The 21,550-nt window shown below is 36.6% G+C and overlaps 1 protein-coding gene across 38 annotated transcripts in view; it reads right to left on the reverse strand.

Annotated features, from left to right (window-relative positions):
• The window catches only part of LOC109387559 (regulating synaptic membrane exocytosis protein 1), a 203,876-nt gene that overhangs the window by 55,472 nt on the left and 126,854 nt on the right, over positions 1–21,550 (reverse strand). For 23 of the 38 annotated variants that reach the window (XM_019651565.1, XM_019651546.1, XM_019651564.1 and 20 more), the window contains one exon: positions 11,352–11,587. The exons of 10 other annotated variants lie outside the window; for them this stretch is intronic. In XM_019651565.1, the coding sequence (XP_019507110.1) occupies positions 11,352–11,587 (236 nt within the window). Of the gene's footprint in view, positions 1–11,351; positions 11,588–21,550 lie in introns of those variants that run through there. 5 more of the 38 variants (XM_019651587.1, XM_019651550.1, XM_019651547.1 and 2 more) reach the window with 3 other exon arrangements.

Consider the following 21,550-nt stretch of genomic DNA (forward strand, 5'->3'; position numbering starts at 1 on the left):
GGGGGGATAAACCTTCGTTCTGGAGAATCACTGCATCTAATGAGAGACAATATCAATGGGTGCACTACAGGAAGAAGGGGAAATAGAAAGTCATGGTCGTAATATAATGTAACCCCTGACTCTGAGAAGCAGAGAATGTGTTTAGGGAGCTATAGAAAAATGATCATTGTTCGCTGATGTCTCTATCTGCATTCTCCACTGCAGGAACGAAGCGCTTGGCCTAGAGAAAAGGCCCTGGAACTTTCTTTTTAAAGGGCTAGACAGTGAATATTTTGGGCTTTGTGGGCCCTAAGGTCTCTCTGCCTTTGTAGCATGAAAGCAGGGCAATACGTAAAAGAATGAGCATGGCTGTATTTCAATAAAACCGCGTTTGCAAACACCAAAATTGAATTTCAAATAATTTTCACGTTCTAAAACATGATTCCTACTGTGATTATTTTTTAGCCATTTAGAAAGTCATAGAAATCATTCTTAGCTCATGGACCATAAAAAATGGGTTTTCAGCCAGAATTTCTTGGCCCCTAACCTACAAAAAAAGTGGGTAATAGGGCACAGGGAGGGAGAAAACCTTGATAACACCCTTCAAGTGAGTATACAACGTGGTATATATGAGCCAGTCAAGTTTCCCGAGGCCAGGGCTGATAGATTTCACTAGATCCTCAAAGGGGGACTTGACAGGAGGAAATAGGAAAACCACCAATTTAGAACGCAAAAGTTAGATCATAAGAATTTGTATTCTATTAACTACTTTGTACCTAAGGAGCAGTTAAAAATTTTGGCTGGATTAACCAGCCCATCACTGCCATTCATGAATGATGTCAGTGATATCTATTTTTTACCTATTACCCTTTATTTGGTTCCTCGGAATTATTAAAACTGCTAATTGTTATTATTACGGAGTCTTTTCTATGTGTCAGGTACATTGCTAACCTGTTAACATCAATTTTCATTTAATCCTCACAGCAGTGTTCTGAGGTAGGTACCATTTAACATTCCATTTTATAGTTGGGAAAACTGAGGCTCAAAATGTCCTTTAACTTTTGTTTCCTTCAGTCTTCTAGATCTTTTTTCTTTATATGCTATACTTCCTTCCTAAGCAAACTGATTGGCCCCAGTTGCCCTTTATATGCTATTATTGCTGAGTTTTATCAATATTAATAAAACAAATGCATAACAATATTAGCTATGAATATACGAATATTTTATAGTGAATGTGCAATTAGTGGTGGTATTAAAGGAGTTTACATATTTTTGCTTATCTGTGTTTAAAAATCTGAGAAAAATTAGTAAAACAAATCAACAACAAAAAAATCTATATACAAGCACTCTGCATGAAATAAGGATGCACTGAAATTGGTCATGTGCTATAAAAATAACCAGACAAGTTTCTGGTTATATTGGAGCTATCCAAACTATTTTAAAACACCCATTCTGAAGCTGATCTCATACTTAAAAGTTATCTCAGTACAGTTAGCAATAATTACCACCACATATAATTATTTGAGTACTTATTGCATTGTGCTTTGATGACACTTAATAAATGTTTGTTCCTTTCCTCCAAATCCTAAAATACAAACTAATTATAAAAATTTACTCGAATAAGTATTTTTCCTGCCAACCCAATGCAAACGTATATCTACATATAAGCCAAAGTCAAAATTTATGGTTCAGAGCAAGAAAAAGGACAAAAATAGAGCCGCTGGTGTATGTTCGAAAATACTACTCCTTATTAGGGCATCTCTTCAGAAGATGAGTTACTATAGCTGAATTGAATCTCTATTCACAGTAGTGAATTCCTGAGCCAGACAGCAACAGTAAATAAAGGAGCCCATGCTTACATTCATTTGATAGTTTTGCAGACTTGAGAATCATTTCTGGCACCATGATTTTGCGTTCAGGAAACAAAGACCGTGAAACATTATGTTCCTCAGAATGTTTCTCTTGTGCTATTAAATGAATCAAATAAATGAGGCACAGACAAAGAAATTGAGATTTCAGCAAGATTTTGATTCACAGGGGCCTTCAGTTCCTGAACCCTTTGGGGAGCACTCGTCCTTTATAACATTTTTTTGCTTCCATTGTTAATCAGCAGAACCAAGAATACTTTTCCCAGGATGTTCAAAGAGACGACCTTAGCTTTTTCCTTCCCTGTGGCTACAACTTAACTTTTGAAAAGGAAAAAGGCCGAGCCTCTTCATAAGGCAGCCCTAGACGTAACATATGGAGAGTATTTTGGTAAACTGAATGGCTTGGAAGGAGAAAAAAATAAGTCCGAGGGCAAATATAGGACATTCATTTTCCCAAAGTAAATAAAGTATGAGGTCCACGCTGGTGCTCACCTGATTTACTTTATGACTTGCTTTATCTGTGTGACTTTATCTGTGTGAAGGAAATTGGAAAAAAAAAAAAAGAGTAGCAGGAGGGGATTTACTATCTTGGGGATTTTCTTGGCATGATTATTGTCTAAGGACAATGTGGATTTTTAAAATAATGCCTTGAACACATGAGGAAATGAGCTTATTCAAGCACTATCCCTTTAGGTGTAAGTGGGTTATAATTTTATTAGTGTATATTACTATTTTCTTGACAGTGTAACAATAAGGGTAATTTTGTTAGTTTCTATCTATGGTTTCATCTTGAGATGTTAGTAGTGATATGCCTTGGAAATTCATTCATTCCTATTATGTTATTTGGAAGTCAAACATCCATAAATCTTGCTAAAACATCTTAGCATAACTTACATCTTTGCCTATAGTATAATCTTGTAGGAAAATAAACTCCACGCAGTTTTTAGCTCTATGGACCTGATGAAATGTTTCATTCCCATGATTCTAATGAAAGAAGTATTTAAATGTTATTGAGATAAATTGCCAAAGCTAAGAAAAGTCTTTTAGACCCATATTCAGCTGGGAACAAGAAAAAGATCTGCTCATCGACATGGGAAGAGGTGATATCGATAGTAAGGGAAAGAGAGCAGAGCTTCCGTTTTCTCCAACAAGGCTGATATTCATGTTGGAAAGAGTCACACTAAGTAGTTAGTGGCAGCCCAAGACGGGTGTACTTCCAAAATGAGCACATGAATCTAGATCTAACCAAATTTTATCACAGAATCGCAGACTGGAAATATGATTTGAAAGAATCCTATGAAGACCTCAGAAATCCTGGTGGGAACACTGACGATGCATAAAGGCAGGTGATGGCAGTTTTGAAGAACAAAAGAATAGCTAAAATGAACCAGATACCTGCAAGGGTGACACTGATCCCTGGCAAATGTTTGTCAAATTTCCTTTCAGAGACTTTGCATTATCCACACTCCACTGGGAGTCCAGTGCTGCTCAGCAATACTGTTATTCATACCAATTAATTCCTCACAACACTCCTCACCCTGCATCCCCACTCTCTCCATTTGCTTTGCCTCTGAGAAGATCAAAGGCCTCTCTGACTCAAACTCCGACAGCTCTCAGTGTTCCCATGGCAACATTCCTCTGGATTTCCATCATTTCCTCTTTTCCATCAAACTCAGGGCAAGAGTCATCTTTCCCTCTAAGAATAACCTTGTGTCCTTGACTTATCCCCTCTGTTCTCTGGGACTTTGCTCCATTAATTAAAATTATTTTATTGTATCTATCTCTTCATCTACAGGTGCTCTCTTTCCACATCTCATCTGGGAAAAAGTTCAGACCACCCTGAGTCTGACACACACACACACACACACACACACGCACACACCCCTTGTTTATTCCTGGTACCCCCTCAATTATAGTCTAGTACATTAAAAAATGTTTAATAAATGTTGGTAGAATGAATAAAAAACAAGTGTTCATACTTGATCTCTTTCCTTCCTAATGCTTTCTGAAGAGAAGTTCATAATAATTGCCTCTATCCATCCGTGTTTCCAGCCCTCGCCTCATCTATCTGAACAGATTTTAGGTGCTGGGGGCAGCCGCATTCTATCACACTGCAGACCTCTAGCTCTAGCTGCTTGAGTGCCTACCCTCAGTGTCTGCTGTTGTAGCTCCACCCACCCACAAGTGCCCCTTCCCAAATCCAATGGGGAGGGGTGATGGGGGTGTGTGGTGAAATGATGGTTCGAGAGAGAAAGCTGAAATGAAGGACAAAAGGAAGAGTGAAATGGGCTCCAACCCATGCTGTACCCTGCCCCGTGCTTGAGGCACCCTCTATCCTCACCCCTTCCTCACTAGTCCATTCAAATTCAAGGTCAGGAATAACCAAACCCTTCAGCCCCCAAATCCAATGGTCTGTTCTCATTCCCTAGCCTCTTCAAACTTTCTGCAGAATCAACCAGCCTCTTGAAAATGCTCTCCTTCCTTGAGACTCTGGATCTCCTCCTCTTTGCTCACTCTTTCTCTGGATCCTACCCCTGCATTCCCCCCCCACACACACACACACCCACACCCCCGCATTCTCCATATTCTCCCTTCTTCCCTCACTGTCATTCCTGAATGTGGCATTTCACCTTGTCTTGTGTTGATCCTACCTTCAGGTCATTCCTTTTTTCTGAATGAGCTCAATCTGTACCATTTTCATAGTTACTTCTCTACTTCACTGTCACAATTTTGCGTTTCATCATTAGTCTTAACCTGACCTCCTTGCTTCTTCACTGATTTTGTGCACATTGCTTCCAGTTAAGCTTCCAGGATCAGAGCTTTGTTTCTTCCATTCTCTTCCTTAAAAGTTCTCCGTCCAAAAAAATGAACAAGGCCTTTTAAAGGGCCTTTAAGACCTGCACCCAACCTTTATTTCTATACTTATTTCCCACTACAGCCCTTTCACATACCTTTCCTTCAGCAAAACTGTATTCATGGGCAGAGATAATTTACTGAAACATACACTTGTATGTTTCCTCCCAATATTATTCCTTCTGCTTTCCACAAAATAATTAGACTTTTAATAATCTCCACAAAATTATTTTATGCTTCCTTGCTTCAGGGATTTCTGCAGGAAAGGAGGCAGCTGGAAGATAGTCTAAGTCTTTTCAGTCCTTTGCAAACACCTGAACTCTAATACAGATGTGTTAACTGTGTCAGATCAGGGGAGGAGGCTTGGCAGGGCTGCTCCTGGGGGGAACTTGTAGGGACCTAGGCCCTGCTCCATCACCCAGTGGTAACACAAAAAGAGGGGAAGGACACACCGGGAGCTTCGTGTGACTGAAAGGCATTCTTTTCATATAGGTTCAGAGTCTTCTGCTCAGCGTGTGCATCACTTTCAAGTTACTGGGGTTTTTGTTTATACATGTCCATGTGATATTTAACAAGTATATATCAATTACTTTGCTCATGGCAGTAGCCCCCAATCTTTTGTGCTTACAGAAAGTTAACAGTGATGTCAGAGAATTTATCTACCTATAGAAACTCAGAGGAAAAAAAAAAGATACTGGTGAATATTGATACAGCAGGGGACAACTTATAGAGTTAGTGGGTCTTGAGCATGGTCTTGAAAGAAAGGATTTGGACAAGGGAAAAGGAAATTTGGATGGTGGAAAAATAGAAAGGTACAGAATTACCTATTATTAAAGAAACAGAAGTGATTTTTTGAGCACATTCTTAGTACATGATAACTGACTGTTAATCGTTTAAAAATTATAAGAGTCTGGCAACATTTCCCATAATTTAGTCAATGTTTTAATCATTAAAACTGGTATTAATCTATCTAATAATATACCCTTAGCTATTAATGATATACTAATGACTTTATTAAATGGGTAGACCCCAATTATCTACCCACTCTGCCTGTGCTCTCATCCTGGGAGACTTAGACCCTTGACCAATCTGTCTCCCCACTTTTTCTGGTAACATGAATAATGGCACTGGGTTTTATTATGTTTGGCATTTTGCTTTATATTTTCTCATTTAGTTCTTTGGTTCATTTCAAGTGTGAATGATTTCCTTCCACAGGGCATGATAGTTTTAATTTTGAAATACCCACTATGGCTGGTATAGTACTGAAATATAGTTATTCAATAATATAAGATAAAGTAAATCCAGCAATTTTTTGTCTATAAAGATGATGATATTTCACATTTATAGATGTTTTCTTCATAAAAGCTGAAAGCTCTGATCAGAAATCTTAGTCTCACATGCACAATTATTATTATTATTTTTTTAAATTGGGGAATTGGGGGAGGGGTACAGCATTGGGGGATAGGGGAAAAGGATCAGACAAATTGCTGTCCTTTTGTTCTTCAGTCTAGTTGTGGAGGACGTCGCTTCACTGGCCCATGTTGGTATTATCATTGTGCTCTTCCCGGGTGAGGCAGTTGCTCACCAGCCACTGGACAGCTGCTCACAGTGGCTCACGCCAGCTGCCAGCCAGCCCCACTGCAGCCTATGCGGTGGCCAGCGACTCATGGCAGCCCAGCTCCAGGTCGAGCTGTTGTTCACCATCTTAGCTGTAGAGGGCAGCGTCACTGGCCATCATGTGGGATCCGAACCGGGGCCCTGCTGCTCAGAGCTGGTGTCCTAAGACAACTTCTAACCAACACACCTCTCGGCCGGCCCTCACATGCACAATTCTTATAAGATCTATCTTGAGGTGACCTGTCTCTTGTATTGAGGAAGGCATCCAATTAGAATTAAAGAACTCTTTCAAGTAATTTTAGGATGCATACTGATTTAGTTCCCATACCCCAGGGGAATCAGCACTCATCGTTTTCAACATGTAACCAATGCGTTGTTCCCTCTGCTCTGGAAAATTCTTTCCTAATTTTTTTCTTTATTTATTTTTATGAGTTTCAGCAATATAATAGACATTTATACTGCTCACAAATTGATAACTGCCCCCCTCCCAATCTACTACCCCTCTGACATCGTATATAGCTGTTACAATACCATTGACCATATTCCCTATGCTGTACTCCACATCCCGTGGCTATATATACCTATATATTTAGTTACAGTTGACATACAATATTATTCTACGTTAGTTTCAGATGTCTAGCATATTGGTCAGGCATTTACACAGTCTATGCAGTGATCCCCCTGAAAGGTCCATTACCATCTAGCACTCTGCATAATCTTTGCAACATTATTGATTATATTCCCCATGCTGTATTTCAGAATGCTGTGACTACACTGGGTGGGGGAGAAGGTGAAGGGATTACAAAGTACAAATCAGTAGTCCTAATTTATTTTTTTAATGCTTAGGACTCACCCCTTCAAGGAAGCCTCTGAAGACTGCACCAGAGAGTGGGTCACACTCTTCCCTGCGCTCCCTCTGCTCCCCGCTGATGCGTGGCTGACGGCACTTTCTCAGCTGGAGTATTTATGTTACATGCCTTCTTATATTGTGATATCCTGAGGGCAGGGACAGTATCTAATCCATTTCTTCAGTATTCCTAAGTCTTAGCCCAGGGCCTGGCATGGTGCCTATCGTGTACTAACAACACAGTTGTGCAGTAAAGGTTTGTTGGACCTTATTGTAAACTCTTCCTTTTAGCACAGTGGTTAAGAGCATGGGCTCTGACACCAGGAATCTACGGGCAAGTTACCTCATCCCCATATGCCTTAGTTTCCTCAACTTCAAAATGGGAATAATAATAATAATAATAATAATAATAATAATAATAATAATAATAATTGTACTCCATAAATTTGCTGTGACCAATAAAGGAATGAAATTATACATACATACACACACACACACACACACACACACAGAAACTTACAAGTGCATGGAAAAAGCTCTTGAAATGTAAATTTATTATTGGTTTTATTCACTTAGACACATTAATACTTGCCATTCTATGATACCTATCACAATTATCTTACACTTGTAGGTAACTGCAAGGGTGTATTTAGGATAATTCTTCACAGATTTGTATATCCTTCTCAACAATGCCTTCCTTTATAAGTGAGAATGGGATTACCACTAGTGGAATGTCACACAGTCCGTCTGTGAGTGAGGCACCCAATCCTCACTTGACATCGGTCGGGCCTTTATACCTCCGTAAGCTAAAATCTCCTTCAGAGTCTAAAGCCAAGCCCTAAGTTTACCCAGAGCTTCATCAAGTCCAAAATATTCCTGGATCAGGAACCTATTCTTAAAATCTCTCACTCCTTCACTACTTCACTTTCCAATTTAATTCAGATCCCATTTGCTGAACATGTTTTTAGCTACGTGCTTGACTGACTGAAAGCATTTATCAGTGGAAGCCCTAGAGTCATTGTTTGGAAATTTTCCTCTTTATGTTACTGCTTCCTGTTTCCTAGTTATTCCTACTTTTGTTATAAAGGTTGATTTTAAAATATCAACATTATTTATATAATAATTGCAACATCCTATAAGAATAATTAAATACCTAATTGAAGAGCATAGTAAATGATCTTCAGAGTAAATATGTGTGTGTGTGTGTGTGTGTGTGTATAAACTTTACTATGCTCTTCAATTTGTTGAAATAAAGTTTCCTTGATTTTGAACAAAGGCTCAAATATATTTTCCTGCAAACCTGTGGCTATATAAAAAAAAAAACACAAAAAAAACAAAACAGAAACATGATGTGCTTAAAATCTATCATTCTGAAAACAGCCAATTAATCTTTTTTTCTAAGTTCTTCACATTTTCCTGATTATCTGTCATCTGCATGGGAGAGGACAGAGAACCGGTAACCCAGGGTGTATGCAGCTGGGTCCCAAAGAGGCTCACTGTAAGAGAAGCCCTTAAGTTTTACATTAAACACAATTAAACATTTACATTAAGCAAAATATGTACATTCTATTCCACAAACACCCAGCTTGTTTTAATATAAAAATAATGCTGTTTTCCTCCTCCAAATAGCTGATCAATTGACATTAGAACATATGTCTTAATTCTCTATGCTATTGGGGGGGGGCTTCTTGAAAAGCTTCACTAGTCTGAGATTAATAGTTTTATTTTTATAACAAAGACATCTGAACCAACTGTGTTATTGTTTCTTAAAATTGGATCAATACCAGATATATTTTTTTTTCTGGGATGATGGGCCTGGGGAAGAGAGAGTTCAGGGAAAATGCAAAAAAGAAAATATTCTAAGGGGTTGTAACTATTAAAACTGTGGTGTCACTGAAAGGAAGGGCTGAACTTTCAGATACATGGAAATACTGAGCTTGTTTAAAGTGGGGCAACCAAGAGGAGCTTTCTTATGGGACACTGAAATTAGGGAATATTTCTTGGGTAAGGAAGATTTGATAGTCATATGCAGAAGCGGAGGGAATAAAAAAAATTAGATTTCTTAGGATGATAAATTTTGAACTTGGGCGAATCTTCACAGGGGATTGACAGCGAAGAACATCACTGTAATGATAGAAGAGGGAGGAAAAGCAGGCCATGCACGGAAAGAAGGAACAGTGATAATGGAGTTTGCCAACATTTGTCATTTACTTTAAAAAGATCAAGGAGAATGAGACCACCGTACCCAATGAAAGGTAAAATTATGATGTAGAAAGAGAAATACAAAATGTTATATATGGAAAATTCACAGAGGGACATCCAGTCTAACCCACCCATTATATAAGCAAATGGAGTCCTAGAAAGATGATGACAAAGTTCATTCGTTAAGTTACTTTGGGAAAGAACTGTTTTGTTTTCTTGGCTTTGGAATCCAATGTGCTTTTTGTTCTTGTACACTGCAACCTAATCTCTTAAAGTGGGGTATTCCAGGCAAGTTACTAACAATGCCACTTTTGGGAAGGTAGATGCTATTTAAAATTCAACAAAAACCACGACTGGAATACAATTTAAATGAATAAAGCAAAAGGACTGAGGGATTCAATGATAATCTTTTGAACCTATTACTTACAAAGCTGTGGCAGGAGTACAGTTTCTAAGGAAAATTACTGTTGTGTTTTATTCTAAGAAAAAACAATTTGTACTCAACTAGTAAATGATAGTGAGGGAATTAACATAGGAAAAATTAAAAAGAGAGACTGTGGAAAGTTGGGGGGAAAAGCTAAGCCATCTTTTAAACCTGCAGCCTCTCACACAGGAAACACTGGTTCTCTAAAATTACATCAAAGAATATTTTCCTGTCATATATGTGATGAAGTATTCTGAAATCTGCTGGTGAAAGGCTTATGCACACCCCACACTGTAAAGCATCATTACATCAATGACCAAAACTAAGCACCGCCATGAAAAATAAAACAAAGCAAACAAAACAAATGAAAAATGCCTCCTACTACTAAGGAAGAAGCTTGACTCTAAGGAAGACAAACGATTCCCCTTCACAATAAACAGCTCATCTTTGTGGGATGGCATAGAGGCAGATCTATCACAGAGATGCTAGCTAATCTAGGTTCTTTCTAAACCTGTGATTTTCAGAACGACAGACCTCTATTTAGATAAATAGAACTAGTTCAAGTTTTGAAGAGCTCAACATTTCCTACTGCTAATTTATTTCTCAATTTGTCCAGTGACAGGCATAATTTTAAACAGGTACTTCCCAGGAAGCCAAGTTCACTACCAAAAGGATTTCACGGATGTTTTTTAGTATGAGTAAATTTTGCGACAAGACATTTGCTGTTAAGGAACAAAAAAACGAAACCAATGGTTATAGCAGGAGAAATGGTGCTGACAACCGAAATCAGTTCAACAGTTCTCTTACCTTTTGTTTTCCATAGTACTGAGCACAGTAATGAATTACTAATACCTCTGGCCAAATATTATATAATTTTAGGCAGTTTTTTATATTTTACATTACAGAAATAACCATCTTCCCTTCTGTGTTTGCTAAATACCTTGAGGACAATAAAGCTTTTAAAATTTATAAGCAGAAAATTATTTGAAACTCAAATTTGTATTAAAACATTATTCTTTGTACAAATCCACTGACCTGTTTTCCTAAGGTAAAAATAACTGCTGGGTTTTTACTTGCATTGAAAATATAACAATAACAGTTCAAATATATTCATACAGTACCATAGAAACTGTATTTCAAGTTGCACAACTGACCTTCTTTTCTATAAAAGTGTTGACAGAGCCTAAATGATAAGCAATTGTATTATGGAACATTTTGAAAAAAGAGAATCCTGTTGCTTTTCTTGCACACAAATCAATTTGGATCGTTAACACTTCTTTGCATTTCCTTGCATATTTGTAAACATGACTTTAATTTTTTTTAACTTAAAGGAATGTATCTGACCACATTACAGATTGACATATGATATTGTTAGACAGCTAGCTGTACAGAAAAAAATAAACCCATACACACAACAGATTTCCAGAGACAGAAAAATAAAAGTCCTTTGCAAAGAAGAATCAGTATACTCTATAATTCCACCACAAGCCTTAGCACCAAGATCCACTTTGGTCTCCCCAGCAAGAATTTACAATGTTTAAATTGAATTCACTTCACTCACCTGTTTGGCTTAGTTGGGACGTGCTTCTACTCCTTCGAGACACTATGGCAACCACTTTGGCGCTCAGGCTGGATCTCCTTTTCTTTCCACCTGCTCCGACCATACCCACAGCTGTGTCCGACTGACTGCCATCATTATGCTCCAGTGTATACATCTCTCCACTCACACTGGTGCTCTTCGTGATGGCTCTTCCTGAAGTCCCCATCCGTCTGCCTTGCATTTTAGGGGTAAATGAACTATATTTACAAAGTAAAAACATATATGCGTCCATAAATTACAGGTCAGCATAATTGAAACTCTAAGTCTAAATTATTTTGAAATAGTCCAAGCAAATTTCTAGGGGGAAAAGCCAGTTGAGGAGCAGTCCTACAGTGGTGAATACTTTTCAGATCACATCACCGTCCCCCAGATATTTACTAGATGCAGCTTAAAATAATACCATTTCAACACAGAGGAATCTATAAACTTTTTCAAGAATGTAAAAAGAAATGCAAGCCAGTGCTATCCACAGGAGGTAAATATTACTGACCAATCTCATAGTTACTATGTTACTTTCAGAAGAAAACTAAAATGTTTAAATCAATGAGACATTTATGTACATTCCTAAGGGGAAAATATTGTTAACAATGGATACTCTGAATTTGCCACATAACAAGGTTTAAAAAATGAAAACAGTATCTATCTTTTCTAGTTTCCCTTTGGGATTCAAACTAATAGACATCTCTTTTGCTATCTGAGGCTTAATGAGTCTAGGAAAGACTGCTAACAAGCCAAACAAAAACAAAAACAAACAAAAATCTGCATTTCCCTTTTCCTTCCCTGTCCTCCTCATGTTCCATTTCCTCCACACAAATTTCATCTCATTTTCTTCTTTCAGTGCTTCAAATTCACATGCTTTCAGCTGAGACTTTGCTTTTTTTGTTCTTTTTCTATCAAAACTTAATTGTCCATGTCCCCAGACTATACTGGTTTATCTGAATAGATTACTGTACTTTTCTCCCAAAGGAATAAATTATTGTTGAGAATTTCAGGAACCATGGAAGGCTAGTGGAAAAAAGAATCCTCTCTACATGCCAAAGTCAATGCATGTCTATGAGTTGGGGAGAGGTAAGGCAGGCAAGTGGGGAGCCATGGATGTTAGGATTCTTTTAAGTTACATTGTATATGCAGCTATATTATTCACCTACATTGGCCCTTTTTGGTCCAGAAAAGACATGGCTTGATATATCTGAAATGACCCTCTCATGTTCCCTCAAAATACTTTTGCAAAAATTGGCTTACTTCAACCTTGCCACCATATTGATTTTCTATTGCTTCTTTTGACCTACAAAATACATTATCTAATATAGCAAATGACAGTGATGCCATTTAATGAGCAAATTGGAATAGATCCTAACATGATTAGAAATGATAAAGTCTTGGGATTATGCAACATATGTGTGGTCACATATATAATGAGTGTTTAAATAGAAGGGGAATTGTATGGGGTGAGTTTGGAAAGGTGAGAGGGCAAGATTATGGAGGGGTTAGAAGTTATGGAAATGAGACAAGACTGTTTGGTCCTTAGGATTCCTTCATGGATTGTGAATTGAACATTGAGGCCCTTATTTGATAGGAATTTTTAATCCTTAGCTGCCTTACTTGAATTGGTCCACATCAAAATTCATTTGATAAAATAAGTTATTCATATTCTTTCAATTTATTCTAATCAGCTTTTCATTAACTCAAAGCTTTTAAAGCCATTTGCACATCTGATGATTTTCTTTTGCATTTTATGCAGTATCTTTTCCAAAACATTAGTGAGAACAGTAGTATATATGACCAGTCCAAAACTGCTTCCTGTGGGGTTTATAGTCCCAACTTCAATGGATTTTCTTTCCTAATAAATATTATGGTCAATTTCTTCTGTGTCCTCACTAATTTATTTTAATACATTACCTAAATTTGCCACTTCTCCTTAAGTTTACATTTATTACCTGCTTTTTCTACTATTTTACCTGCAGATATCTGCTGAACAATACATAAAAATGTCAAGATTTGGTCAATTTCACAGTCATGACATCCATCTTCAATCAAACACCTGTGACTGAGAAATCAATCGTTTTTCCATCTCTCATCAATCTTTTCAGTACACTCCCCACAGTGGTTATTGAAAATCTCTTTTCTGATTATTTTATTTTTATCTTTATAGGAAAGTATGAATAAACTGACATGTATCTTTGTTCTCCCCATTATTTCCATGAAAATAGAATTCTATTACAGCTCTCAATTTGGATTTAAAAAATTATTCCAGAAAAATACTACTGTGAAATTTTGTACAACATTCTTTAGGTTACAGAGAAGTTTAAAAGTATAGGAAACTATCTTCTATAATATTCCTATCATGAATATTTATAATGACCCAGGAAGATTCAAAACATTTTTATGGATATTCAGTCACAGAAATAAAATGTTCTACAATGTAGCCAAAAAAAGATCTCTAAAGAAATGTGAACAATCTGTATAGTAAGTTATCATTTTGGGGGGAGTGAATTAAGAAATTATGTTAATTTTGTGAATAAATATGATACAATTTTTCCTTAAAACATATTTTGTTTAAAGCATTTTTATATGACCTGAATAATGTAGAATACCATATGTGTGAATGAGAAAATGTTAGGCATTTCAGTTCTTCTACCTACCTAATTGAAGGGAGAAATTTAGGAGGTCTAATTAGTTAGTTTAACCACTGTTGTACAAAATGCTTCCTATCCCCCTATTCCTTAGCCTTTTATTTGTGCTGCTTCCATTGCCTGGAGAGCCCTTCCTGTCGTTTAGGTGTGCCTGAATCCTTCACTGTGCACTGTAAGGCTTCCTGCTTTATAAACCTTTCAGGGTCTCTCCAGCATCACGGCTGTTGTCTTCCAATCCTTTGTTTTGTACCTGGTGTTGGTTATACTAAGAGTCTGATATTTTATATCAGCATGCACCTTTAGGTATCACTGAATCTGTTCCAGCATCCTTTCCATTACTGAGTGAATTGATTACTTACGAATATGAACTAAAAACAAGAGTGATCTATCAACGTGCAAATAGACTGAAACTGCCCATCTTTAAAAATCAGACAGACAAATATTATTCCTCTGTCTTCTATGATACCCCATCTCCTCGCTACTGGCCTTTGTGCTGAAAAATCTCAAGGAGTTGTCTTGCACGTCCTCTCTCCCTATTCTCTTCTGAACTGTGGATCAGGCTTTATCCCGACCACTTACTTCACCTAAATTGCCTTTCATCAAAGTCACCGACGACTCCACACAGTAAAATCCTATCATTTCTCAGTCCTTATCCTTTTGACTCTCAATACATCATGCATTTGACAAACCATTTGATTCTTTTGATCTTGAAACACTTTATTTATGGCCCTTCCTGCCTCGTGCCTCCCTTTATCCTCTTCTATCACTAAATACAGGGGTTCTGCAGTGCCCAGTCCTCAGACTATCTTCTTCCACACAAGACTAACTCCCTACATGTCACCTGTACTGCCCAGCTTTACATGCTGTCTGTATGCCGCAGATGCCAATTGTTTTCTGCACCCTGTACTCGGTCCACACCTCCAGATTTATATACCTAGTTGTCAGCGGCCATCTCTGCTGGGATATGTCTGATAAGGCTCTCAAAAAATAAGGTGTCAACCCAACCAAAAAACTGCCCCAATTTTCCACAACACATTAAAGACAAGCATTTCACCCAATGGCTCAGAGTAATACTTAGTTACTTTCCGTTAAGAAAAAAAAAATTAAACTTGGAACTGAGACTAAAAAAAAAAGGCTGCCTTACCTGAGCATTATCTAACAAGCGCACCGAAGTAAGGGTCCTTTGACTCTCTAAGGGCACGTGACATTTTTTACTTACTTTTTACTCTTATAATAATAATGGTCCAAACATTTTATAACTCTGTGAAGTTATATGCTAACTTGAATAACATGGATAAAAAGCAAATTATTACTATTGAGTAGAGAGGATAATCCCAAAATACATGATTTTATTGATCTAGAGAAGATTATTCAGTTCTGAATGTGACGTAATAACCTTATTCCTTCCAGCATTCCTTTTTCTCTCCAATGACTATTTACGTGTGCAAACACAAGAACATGAGCTTCTTGGATCATCTCTGAAACTAGTTTGTCATTGTGTTGGTTTTCTCACTAATGAGTTAAAACTTCAACATTTGCTGTCTATTTTTCTTATAGTTATGTGTTAATTTTGAGAACTATGTTTTGATCATGTTGCAAATCCCATCAAAATGCCCAAATGGGATCCCTGCTGAAGGCGGTTACACTGTGTGGTCCGAGCAGCCACTTCATGGATGCTTTACGCCCAAGGATGCCTTTTTCCTGGCTGCTGGACTTATTATCAAATGCCAACAGAACACCACTTTCAGTCTCTGTTCCTCTGTTTTCTTTTCTTCTGACTCTGGTTTTCTATGTTCATTTGTTTTGTTTGTTTGTTTTTATTTTTGGCAAAACTGGCTCTTATTTTGCTTTGCTTGTGATGATAATACTTCATTACTAGTGGCAGCAATAATAGGGAATCTCTGTGGATATGATGTGTTGGGTGGCAGACAGCAGGGATGTACTGAGAATTGGATGGCAGATGCCAGTAAATCTGGTTTGTCAGTCTTTTTGCATATCTGTTTTCACTCTACTAAAAGCTCATATCACTCAAGAGAATATCTTGTGTACACTGAAATAAGAACATCCCTTTAAATTCTGGGCTTAAGTGTTTGTGTTAATTTTGGTTCCATGGCTGAGTTGTAAAACAGAAGCTACTAGTTCTCTTTGCATGTTTAAAAATAGTCTTTTCAGTTGGTGATAGAAATCTCTTACTTTCTGTGCCCCCTAGGGATACCTGTCTGTGCAAATGGAAACTAAATTTCAAGGTATCTTAAATTTAATAGCGCTCCTGTTCTGGTTAATTATATAGATAAATAAGTACTTATATAATTCTAATATAGAAAATTAAAGCATTCCCACAGAAAAAAATTGAACTTCTAATACTTTGCATATGCTTGCCTTTTTAGAAAAATCTATTTTTAAGAAATTGCTAGCTCAGAAGAATTTTAATATAAGAATCGAAATCCACAGAGTGGATTTTTGGAGCTCCCAAACTACTTTGATAAATTTGGTTTAAAAACAGCCTTATTAAAACCACAGTGAGATGCCGCCTCAATAAAAATAGACAATAACAAGCGTTAATGAAAATGTGGACAAATTGAAACCCTCACACATTGCTGATGGAAATATAAAATTATGCAGCCACTTTGGAACACAATTTGGCAGTTTTGTTGAACTTAAACACAGTTAAATTGAACTTAGAGTTACCATATGACCCAGCAATGCCATTCCTAGGTACATACTCAAGAGACTTAAAAACATATTCATACTAACTCTTCCATATGAACATTCATATAAATATTATTCATAACAGTTACAAAGAGAAAACAACCCAAATGCTCATGAACTGATGGATGGATAGAGAAACAAAAGGTGGTGTATCTATACAATGGAATAATATCAACCGCAAAAAAGAATGAACACGGATGAAGATGAAAACATTACACTATATGAAAGAAGCCAGATACAAAAGGCTACATATTGTATGATTCCATTTAAATCAAACGTCCAATAGTCAAATCCATAGAGATATGATGTGTATTAGTGGTTGCCAGGGTCTGGAGGAGAAGGGATGGGGACTGACTGCTAATGTTTCTTTTGGGGGTGAAAAATGTTCTCGAATCAGATAGCTGTGAGGGTTGCACAACTAATTATAAGTATGCGAAAACCACAGAACTGTACAATTTAACATGGTGAACTGTATGGTAAATGAATTATATCTCACATATGAAGGGAAGATAGTAAAAGACAGAACTTGGGTGGATACTCACTAAATTTGAAAGCTGTTTTCTAGTTTATAATTTAAGGACGTGGTTGTCTATTAATTTTATAGTAGATGAAGTTTTTAGGATCTTAGAAAATCTGGGTAGTTTTCAGTTGGCATGTAGAGAGGAGTATAAGCATCTGTTCTCTGTAATCTTCACTCTGTGATCATGAGCTCTATTTAGGAAGTAAAATCTATAGGACTGGATGGCTCCTTTGAACATGCTTCTCCATGGGAGTGATATGCCCCCAAACGGTGATAACTGGCTCTTGGTGGAGGCAGGAGGGGTTAAAAAAATCTTAGATAATATAATGGTTTGTGGTCCTCACAGCCAAAGCATATAAATAGATACTGTGTATCTGTGATATTAAAATGTCATGTGGGGAGGTCAATTTGGAAAAGAATATCTAAAAGTCTCCTTGGGCGGTTGATAATGGTAAAAAGTTTGAGGAACAATGCATTATAAGGAGGACGGGGGGGGGGAGGTAAACATTAGGGCGGCCTCCAGTTTTTTTCATTTGAAAACTATGTGGATAATGGGGTGGAAAGAATATAATTGTTAAATACTAAAGAAACCAATATATTTAAAATATTTGTTCTAAGAAATGTTTTAGAAATGAAATGACTGCAAATGGTTAAATATATATATCCTCATATATTTCCAGTGTGTGCATACACATACAGATACGCCATACAGCAAAAGCTGGTGTACAGTATTCAGTAAGTATCAAAACATTAGAAACTAATCTCTCATATCATGTATGAACCATAAAATTGTATAAATGGGTCACAAATGATAACGTCATAAAACTGAAGATGGGCACACACAATTGATTTCTTGATATATCTGTTGTTTTAGTTTAAAACGAACAAAGAAGACAACTGATTATTTTGGATGCTTCAGATAACTTAGAAAATATTTTCACTAATTATACCTAATTATTTTGGATGGCTCAAATAAGAAAAATATTTCCACTAGCATGTACAGCCTCTCGAGAATCCTTCAAGGTCTTTATTTTCTTGATTTACTATACTGAATATGCAATTAGCAAGTTTTAATTAATACACACTTAGTTATTGTGTCTATGCTTTAAGATGACCTAGTTGAAATCAAGGTAATTGTACTTAAAGTGAGTAAAGAAACATAGCTCTAAATGACAATTTTCTAAACAAATAAAAAAGGGTGAAGTAAAAAGCCTTTAAAGTTTTTACCATATATTGTTTTAAATTTAATAAATACCAAAAGTAGTATGAAATCTGTTAACTGTGCAAGTTGAAGCAATGAACTTGAAAATAAAATGTTTCCTTCTGGGTAATATGCATTATACTATTATGTAAAGCTAAAATGCTAAAAAAGCAATAATAAGTATTTCTTCTACCTTATCCTTCAAGTGTGTAATTACTAAACAAAATATGCAGTAGGAAAACAGACCAACTAAGCCCAACATAAACTAGTTTACAATTTTTCTTTTTCTTTGAAATTAGATTTTTTTTCTTAGTGCACTCCATTGAAGATTTGCTACACATTACACACCTCTTCAGCCAAATCATGGTGCTATCTAAATTCAAAAACAGTTAAAAGATAATGAATCTGAACCAATATTCATATTTTAATTATTTTCTTGGTTTAGTATTTTGGTTTACAATATGCTTTTAAAGCAGTAATATACCTCTCCCTCAGCCCCCCCCAGTATGATATTTCACAGGCCTTCAATTTGAAATCAAATATTAGTAAAATTGCTCTAGTGGGAAGGTTAAGCCCCGGGCCCTGCAATCTAATACTCCCTTCAGCCTTTAGGTGTTTTTTTTTTTTTTTTTTTCTGTTTCAAACATGTAAGTGTCCATGTGGCAGTTCCTGGAGACAGTAAGTTCATTAGAACACCAACAGTCCTCGGGAATAACTTTCACAACCTCCACTCTAATAAAGCTGAACTCCTTAAGTTCATCCAGCTCATCTTAAATCACAGTTAAGTGGAAAAATTAAATATTAATAATCAAAACCCAAATTCTGAAAAGCGTGTCATACTAAGTGGTAGACATCTGGTCTGTACAACATGTAAAGATGATTTTTAACAGTATAAAGTAATTCATTCAATACTTCATATCATGTGTGTAGTAACTGAGTAAATAGGAGAACTCTATTTACACTTGGAAAGCACTATGATATACACTATTTCATTTTATTGTCACACAGTCCTGTGAGGTAGAATTGGCAAGTATGATTCTCATTTTTCAGATGCATATATACATATTATTATTATTATTACATATATATTAAGATACACTTAAAATCACACAGCTGGGGATCACATCTGTTTGTTTTGCAACATATAGTTGGTATCAAGTATAGTATCTGCACATAACAGGGACCCAATAAACGATAAGTGAATGAATGAATGACTAAACAGAAAAATAAATCAAACTCTACAGAAGTTGCGTACTTGCTAAAGCTCTCAGAGCTGGTTATTAGCAGTATCAAAAGACACACACACACACACACACACACACACACACAGTGCCTAAATATATTTTCAGTTCTTTGTTTACTACTACATAATATTTATTTACTGCTTTATTTCATTTCCTACTATGTAACCATATTACTTCTCCCTTTTCACATCTTCCGAAACCCTCAACTTTCTTACACTTGCTCTGTGTCCTCCAATGTCCTTTGTCAGACCTGAGATTCAGATCTCGTCACTTTCTGGAACTAGCAACTGTGCTTACAGTAGATAAAATTATGATAAAAGTAACTATAAACTGAAGTAATGGTATAAGCTTGATAATAAAACTAGGTAATTTTGGTTATTAATATATGGAGAGCACTTCACAAAAATTAGATATATAGCATATATTTTGTATCAATAAAGTAAACATTACAATGAACCTTACTGCTTTATCTTTTATATGTTTTGGTGCAATCGAATCAAGAATTCATGTACAGATACATAATAATATTTGGGGCATAAAAATAAAACATAAAAATATTTTTAACAGAAGATAAAATATAAAAATTTTTAGTTAAGGAACTATTTAATCAGGAAATAATTCTTGACAGTGTTTAAAAAATAAGAGTGAGCCTCTTTACAGTGATTTGATTAATAATGATTGGTCTCAATTCCCTTTCAAAATTATAGTTTCATAATTACATTGTAGGCTCCAAAGGGCCTATTTCTGTCAACTCTGACTAATGCTAAATACTAGAATGTCAGTCAACCATGTACCATTCTAAAGGAGGCAAAAAGAAGACACAGAATGCAAGGAACAGCCAAAGCCTACCGGGAACTTTGCACTTGAGTGATATTTCCTAAGGTACTTTACACACACCCCTTCAGAGAATTCTTGAATCTGGATAAGGTCTCCTCCTCGCTACCATTTTCAGTTGTAACATACAATACCTCTACATGTCTGTCTCCCCCAATCATAATTTCATAGGATCTATGTTGACCTGCCACTCTCGTCAAAGCTTTCTGTCTCCCTTTCCAGCAAGGTTTTCTCCACACCATAAATTCCATTGCAAACTGAGTATCTAAGTCGCTGCTGTCAAGCTTTCTACTGTGCACACGCGATCCACCCAGCAAATGGCTCTGGGCAGCCAAGATATGGCCAGGCTTCAGTATGAATGAAGTCTGGGTGAGCTCTCATACCAATCAGGCCGTTTGAGGGAGAGGCTTGTTTCAGTATTTCCTAGAACATAAGGCAAACAACTGAGTGCTACAACAAGCTCATACATTTATATTCAGGGGTTTCTCTGCAGTTCTTGCTTTATAGTTAGGGCTTCAAAGAAATGAATAATATTTCCCAGAGGTATATATCTCAGAGGTGCAGGACGCAGTATTAGGGTTGGAATTTATTCTTTCCAAGCTGGTCAACCAAATATCACAGAGAAAGTACAGGCCCCTAACCCCTGGAAGAAGAACCCACTGGGATGTAATCCATCATATAAAGTAATTGTATCAAGTAATTAATAAAAAGTTGACAGGACAGCGACGTTATGAAGAGCCAAAGCTCTAGGATAAAATTTGCATTTCTCATCTGTCTATGTGACTGTTGGGATGGGAACCTTTCTAAATACATTATATAGACAGCTCGTATGGGCTGTTCACAGGTACTTGCCTGAGTTTTAAATATTCTCTACGGACATGTATCTACCTCTACCTCCAAGACATGCGCACATCTCTGCTCTGAACCATCCACTAGCTCCTTGTTGACACATCTCAGAGAATGCAGCAATAAGGACATCATTTAGTATATAGTTGATGCCGAACATTTGGTGAAGACTG

This window comes from Hipposideros armiger, unplaced genomic scaffold, assembly GCF_001890085.2.
Source record: "Hipposideros armiger isolate ML-2016 unplaced genomic scaffold, ASM189008v1 scaffold_162, whole genome shotgun sequence".
Lineage (NCBI taxonomy): Eukaryota > Metazoa > Chordata > Mammalia > Chiroptera > Hipposideridae > Hipposideros > Hipposideros armiger.